At 39.0% G+C, this 7,500-nt stretch overlaps 1 protein-coding gene across 1 annotated transcript in view; it reads right to left on the bottom strand.

Annotated features, from left to right (window-relative positions):
- The window catches only part of LOC113814160 (visual pigment-like receptor peropsin), a 126,972-nt gene that overhangs the window by 47,682 nt on the left and 71,790 nt on the right, over positions 1 to 7,500 (bottom strand). The window contains exon 3 of the mRNA XM_070138734.1: positions 4,733 to 4,898. Coding sequence (XP_069994835.1) covers positions 4,733 to 4,898 — 166 coding nt within the window. The remainder of the gene's footprint in view (positions 1 to 4,732; positions 4,899 to 7,500) is intronic.

Here is a 7,500-nt window from a genome sequence, read left to right as displayed (position 1 = left end):
TATAATATAGGCCTATAAGCTTACGAGAATTTGTGTGGATTTTATTCTTGATAGTTTCATGCGAAATTCGCACTTCTTCACTATGTCCGCATTGTGATATCTGTTTGCCATTATATGAGTTATATCAGATGTAAAAACAAACCCAAAATTTTGCATAGATATTGATTTTTTTTTTTGCGAGATAACACGTGATGACATCGTCTTCCCAGAAGTTATCAGTGCTCTGACCACTGGTAGAATTTAACATGGTAACTCCAGTGGCAAGTTGTTAGTGAATACCACCGCTGTCTGTTTACCATGGTAACTATAGTTCCCATTGATTTTACCATCGTAAGTGCGTTAGTGCTAACTGCTCAGGCGTGGGCAATCGTAAATTTAGTTTTAGTTTAGTTTAGTCCTTTATTTACCACCCTGGCTAACTGCATAGGCGTGGGCAAGCTGTGGTACATTTGATACATGGTCAAAGCATTATATAATAGTATTACAGCGTAAATCTAGATCATAAAATTATTACGGTCTAAAATATATCATTTAAAGGAAAAGAACGATCAGTAATTTATCTACTCATCTGTCAAGCCGGCATACGGCTTGGGCGTGGAAAGGCAATGTAACATTTGATATGTGGTCATGTGATACTACATTCCAAATTTAGGATATAACATAATTATATCTTCCAAGACATCAGATGATATGAAGTAGTTACATAGTTCTAGATTGATAGTGAAATGTGGCAAAATTTTCCCGTAGAATTTATCCCTGGAAGTGCAAGCTCATGTATCACTGCACTCAGTTGTGTGATTAATTATTTTTCATGAATATATATTCCATTTCATTACTGGGAACAAACAAATTTCAACAGAAAAAAAACATATACATTTATAAAACTACATGCATTTTAATTTCATGATTATATTTCTTTTTTTCTTTTTTTGTCTAGAATGAACACCAGGATGAGATACGCCAAAGGGGTTTGCAACATTTTATCGAAATTAATACCAGTTTTAGTTAAGGGAATGGCCATATTCTCTTCATATATAATGCGAGAAAATACAAGAATACAATTAATCCACAACTTATTGGTTATTTAGTTCCTAAGGATTCAAACAGAAGTAATCTATTCTTCCTTATATGGATATTGACTTATTTTCGTGATCTTTAAGAATTTTTACACTGACACTGGCGGTGTGAATTGTTGATAATGGTTGCTGTGATAACAAAGGGTTCTCTTATATCAAAATAATTGATAATAAACAGATCACACATAATCAAGAACCTCATAGGTCAACACTGACGGTCTCTAAATGGTTGCCAATTGCAATAGAATTTCCCTAATTTCTACCTGAATATTTGCATATTCTCTCAAATTCGCTACAATCTAAGAAAGCCATTTTAAAACTCAACAAAACTTTGCAGACAATACAGTACCTTCCCTCCCTCCTAAAGCAACAGCTGTATCTATTGCATCTACTGTATCTGCTTTATTATTGTACCTTCCCTCCCTCCCTCCTAAAGCAACAGTTGTATCTATTGCATCTACTGTATCTGCTTTATTATTGTACCTTCCCTCCCTCCCTCCTAAAGCAACAGTTGTATCTATTGCATCTACTGTATCTGCTTTATTATTGTACCTTCCCTCCCTCCCTCCTAAAGCAACAGCTGTATCTATTGCATCTACTGTATCTGCTTTATTCTTGTACCTTCCCTCCATCCCTCCTAAAACAACAGCTGTATCTATTGCATCTACTGTATCTGTTTTATTCTTGTACCTTCCCTCCCTCCCTCCTAAAGCAACAGCTGTATCTATCGCATCTACTGTATCTGCTTTATTCTTGTACCTTCCCTCCATCCCTCCTAAAACAACAGCTGTATCTATTGCATCTACTGTATCTGTTTTATTCTTGTACCTTCCCTCCCTCCCTCCTAAAGCAACAGTTGTATCTATTGCATCTACTGTATCTGCTTTATTATTGTACCTTCCCTCCCTCCCTCCTAAAGCAACAGCTGTATCTATTGCATCTACTGTATCTGCTTTATTCTTGTACCTTCCCTCCATCCCTCCTAAAACAACAGCTGTATCTATTGCATCTACTGTATCTGTTTTATTCTTGTACCTTCCCTCCCTCCCTCCTAAAGCAACAGCTGTATCTATTGCATCTACTGTATCTGCTTTATTATTGTACCTTCCCTCCCTCCCTCCTAAAGCAACAGCTGTATCTATTGCATCTACTGTATCTGCTTTATTATTGTACCTTCCCTCCCTCCCTCCTAAAGCAACAGCTGTATCTATCGCATCTACTGTATCTGCTTTATTCTTGTACCTTCCCTCCATCCCTCCTAAAACAACAGCTGTATCTATTGCATCTACTGTATCTGTTTTATTCTTGTACCTTCCCTCCCTCCCTCCTAAAGCAACAGCTGTATCTATCGCATCTACTGTATCTGCTTTATTATTGTACCTTCCCTCCCTCCCTCCTAAAGCAACAGCTGTATCTATTGCATCTACTGTATCTGCTTTATTATTGTACCTTCCCTCCCTCCCTCCTAAAGCAACAGCTGTATCTATTGCATCTACTGTATCTGCTTTATTATTGTACCTTCCCTCCCTCCCTCCTAAAGCAACAGCTGTATCTATTGCATCTACTGTATCTGCTTTATTCTTGTACCTTCCCTCCCTCCTTCCTAAAGCAACAGCTGTATCCATTGCATCTACTGTATCTGCTTTATTATTGTACCTCCCCTCCCTCGCTCCTAAAGCAACAGCTGTATCTATTGCATCTACTGTATCTGCTTTATTCTTGTACCTTCCCTCCCTCCCTCCTAAAGCAACAGCTGTATCTATTGCATCTACTGTATCTGCTTTATTCTTGTACCTTCCCTCCCTCCCTCCTAAAGCAACAGCTGTATCCATTGCATCTACTGTATCCGCTTTATTCCATTTAATTCATACACACCGGCAGTCCCGACATCTGCTGTCTGTCGCCGGGCGCTGTTGTCCCAGGAGCTTATGACGTAAGATTTATCCGCTTAATAAAACCTGGAGGAAACACCGAACGGGACAGCGAAATTCTGTCTCGGTTGCAGCGTGTAACTCGAGTGTAGATTCACTTTATTTCGGATATGGTAACTTGTGAGGTACTTTGATGACGTTGGAGTGTATAATAGAGCTGGAGTTAGCGGAGTTTGGGCGTAATGGGCGGACTGGCGGATCAATTAGGACAGGTAGAGGACGAAAGCATTAAAACTTGATTGTCTTCGGTGACGTAAGTGGAGAAGAAGAAACAGGAGAAAAAAATAAATAGAAAGAGATCTTACACTATAAAAAGAAGAAGAAGAAAAAAAAAATCCTCTCAACTTAAGAAAATAAACAAAATATGTCATTCATTCATATCACTGAACGCTCTAAGCATATTTGTTTTTATTAATTCATTCATACATCTCTCGGCTTCTGAATGACTCGACATAATAGGTATTCTATCTCTGCTTCACAATGTCATGCAACCGTGCAGCTGCAATAATCACATTAAAAGTACAAATACAATAATGAGTATAATAAAAGTTATAAAAAACAGGTCAACAAAAAGAATATGTACGCATTTAATTCAGAAATATTTTATTCTTTTGTTTTTAGAATAACTGCTGGACTCTTCCTTCTTCAGCCAATGTTCTGCTTTAACGTGACAAATGATAAAACAAAAACAGTACAACAAAACCTGTATCTCGCCTCGCACACAACAGAATGTGAAATAAAGAAAATTCTCTTTAAAAAAACAACAACACACCAAAATCCCGAAAAAGAAATGAAAAAGGAAAAAAAAGAAATTAAAAATAAAACCGAAGCCAAAGCCAGAGCCAACAAGCAAAAACGCTGCGGTTCGTTGCGGATTATTAGCGTCCTTAAGGGTCACATTCCCCAGCAGATCCAAGGCGCCGTCGACCATGAAAACATTGCGTTATTCTCCCGCAAAGTGTTTATGAATGTCGCATCAGACTGAGGTTTATGTGTTCGCGTGGTGAGAATTTCGAGTTTTAAGTTAGTTGTGTACGTCTTTTGAATCTCTGAGTGTGTACGCTTATGTGATCTTTGAGGTGTGGGCGTGGCTGTGTGTGTTTGTTTTTATGTGTGTTTGTGAAGGGGGGGGGAGAGGTGTTTGTGTGTGTGTGCTTAAGTTTATGTGTGTATGTTTGTTTGTTTGTGGGGGGGGGTGTATGGGTGTGCACAAGTTTATGTGTGTGTGTTTGTTTGTTTGTTTGGGGTGGGGGGGTATATGGGTGTGCACAAGTTTATGTGTGTATGTTTGTTTGCGTTTATGTGTGTGTATGTGTGTGAGAGAGAATTCTTTGAAGAAATGCAAAGTAAATATATTAGACACCTGTAAGTTCCTGTGCGTACATGTGCACGTATACATGTATGTATCTGTTTTACCCCTTGCACGTATCCTTTTCCCTAGTCAACCACATCCTTACACCCCCTCCCCCTCCCCCCAAATAAAAAAATAAAAAATACAAAAAATAACAAATAAATAAAAGGTGAGGGGAATCACATACTAAACCCCCCACCCCTCCCCTCTCCCCCCTTTCCCCTATATACAACCCAATCCTCCAACCCACCTAAACCCCCAAAAGCCCCCCTCCCCCACCCCCTAACCCCCCCACCCCCACCACCCCCCACCATCCCCCCCTTCCCCACCCCCCTCCCCTCCCTCTCCCCCTCCACTCTACAACCCCAACTCACCTTCCAGCCAAGGACGACACACCGCTGAAGGGGAACCCCCCCAGAAGACAGATGCCGAGGTCAGTGACGCACAGGTTCAGCAGCAGGAGGTTGGACGGGGTCAACAGCACTCGAAACCTGACGAACATGGCGACGACGAGAGCGTTGTCGAAGGTCCCGAGCACTCCTGGGGGAGGAGAGAGAGAGAGGGGATGAGTTTTGTTTGTTGGGGAGGTGGGGAGGGGGAGGGAGAGAGGGAGGGGGAGAGGGACTCCGAGCACTCCTAGGGGAGAGGGAGAGGGGGGGGGGGAGCGGGGGGGAGAGGGACTCCGAGTACTCCTGGGGGAGGAGAGAGAGAGAGGGGGGGGGGTGAGATTTGTTTGTTGGAGAGATGGGAGAGGGGGAGAGGGAGGGACAGGAGGAGAGAGAGAGGGACTCCGACCACTCCTGAGGGAGGAGAGAGAGGGGGGGGGTGAGTTTTGTTTGTTGGAGGGGGGGGGGGGGAGAGGGAGAGGAGGAGAGAGAGAGGGACTCCGAGCACTCCTGGGGGAGGAGAGAGAGAGGTGGGGTGAGTTTTGTTTGTTGGAGAGGTGGGAGTAGGGGGGGAAGAGGGAGGGGGAGAAGGGGAGAGGGATGGAGAGGGGGAGAGGGACTCCGAGTACTCCTGGGGGAGGAGAGAGAGGGGGGGCAGGTGAGTTTTGTTTGTTGGAGGTGGGGAGAGGGGGAGAGGGAGGGAGGGAGGGAGAGAGAGGGAAGGAGGGAGAGAGAGGGAGGAAGGAAGAGATAGATAAATAAATAGATACATAGCATTAGATAGATAAACAGATATAGAAAGCAGAAAAAAAATGAAAAAACTTATCGAAAGACAACGAAAACACAAACAACCAAAAACCAACCAACCAAACAAACATCAAAAACGAAAGAAAACACAAACAACCAAAGACCAACCAACCAAACAACCAACCAAACATAAAAAAACAACAAGAAAACAGCAACAAGGCCACGAAGAACGAGCGCAGGAACGCCCCGTGCACCAACCCAGGTCAAGAACGCCTCCGAACACCTACAGTAAATGTGCGTTCCGGAATGCTCAGTAATGGGGGAGTTAATGGGGTGTCGTTTACCCGAGGACGCAGTAGCGGAGCGAGGGAGATCAGGGAATAAGTGGGGACGAAAGGGAGAGAGGGAGGAAGAAGAGAGAGAAAGAGAACGAGACATTGGTGTGTGTGTGTATGTACTTATGTGTATGTTTGTGTGTGTATGTGAATATGTATGTATGTATATGTATATATATATATATATATATATATATATATATATATATATATATATATATATATATATATATATATATATATATGTGTATATATATATATATATATATATATATATATATATATATATATATATGTGTGTGTGTGTGTGTGTGTGTGTGTGTGTGTGTATAAAACCGATACATATATACATACATACATACATATATATATATATATATTTATATATATATATATATATATATATATATATATATATATATATATATATATATGCATATATATATATATATATATATATATATATATATATATATATATGTATATATATATATATATATATATATATATATATATATATATATATATATATATATATATATATATATATATATATATATATATATATATATATATATATATATATACATATATATATATGTATATATATATAAATATATATATATATATATGTATATATATATTTATGCGTGTGTGTGTTTTTGTTTGTGTGTATGTGATTCTGCATTCATGAATTTATTTGTGTATGTATGTATTATGTATGTATGCATGTATGTGTATGTATGTATGTATTAGCATCTGCTGTGAGGATGGCATGACACTACAGTTGCAATGTGTGCAATGGTTCGGTTGATTCAGCAGACTTGAAGCTGATAATGAGGGCGCTTTTGTTGCCTTTTTCTCTTTCATCTTTGCTCTGAACACAAGGAAATGAAGAGATATAACACAATCATAATCAGAAAAGAAAGAAAAGATAAATAAAGCGTTAAACATTGGTATTGAACGAAGACAAACACGATTAATTTTTTCCCACTTTTTCTTCTTCCTTAAAATCATATTGATGATGATATAAAGATAAAATCAAAAGCGAAATCAGAAGAAGAAAAAACGACACCGAAGACGAAAACGAGAATAAAGAAAAACAAAGAAAACTGTAAGAACGAAGATAAACAAGAAACAACAACTAAGACACAGATAAAGATCGAGTGAAGAGAGGATGTTGAAGATAATAAAAAAACAACAACCAATGTATAGACTTTTTCCGTCAATTTTTTTTACATTTTTTTGAAATTTTGTCCATTTTTGAGCGAATTGTCGATTTTCCAGTCAGACGATAATGATCGTTTCCGTCTGAAAACCTTTCCGTCAACTTTTTCAGCCAAGCAAAGTCAAATCACGAGCTATATTCGAGAATGTTCGTATTTATGTTAGATAAAATTGTCAAAAAATGGACGAAAAAAAGTGTTAGTGTGACAGCGCCTTTACAGATGGTGAAGTTAGCGAGACTGCCTGGAATCGGTAGGAAGGGTGAAGGATGAATGATGATTTGTCAGGTATCAGAATAAAAGTGAAAATTTACGAAAGGTCTTTGAATAATATTGTTTGTGGTGTGCTGAAGATTTTTTTTTTCCAAGCGAATATTTTTGTATTTATTTTGTATTAATTCTGAATATTTTTTTTTGTGGTGTGTATTGAAGAATGTGTTATATATTT

The sequence above is a fragment of the Penaeus vannamei genome, chromosome 24 (genome assembly GCF_042767895.1).
Source record: "Penaeus vannamei isolate JL-2024 chromosome 24, ASM4276789v1, whole genome shotgun sequence".
NCBI lineage: Eukaryota > Metazoa > Arthropoda > Malacostraca > Decapoda > Penaeidae > Penaeus > Penaeus vannamei.
The sequence above is the reverse complement of the archived record's forward strand: the minus strand, read 5'-3'. Positions and strand labels throughout refer to the sequence as shown.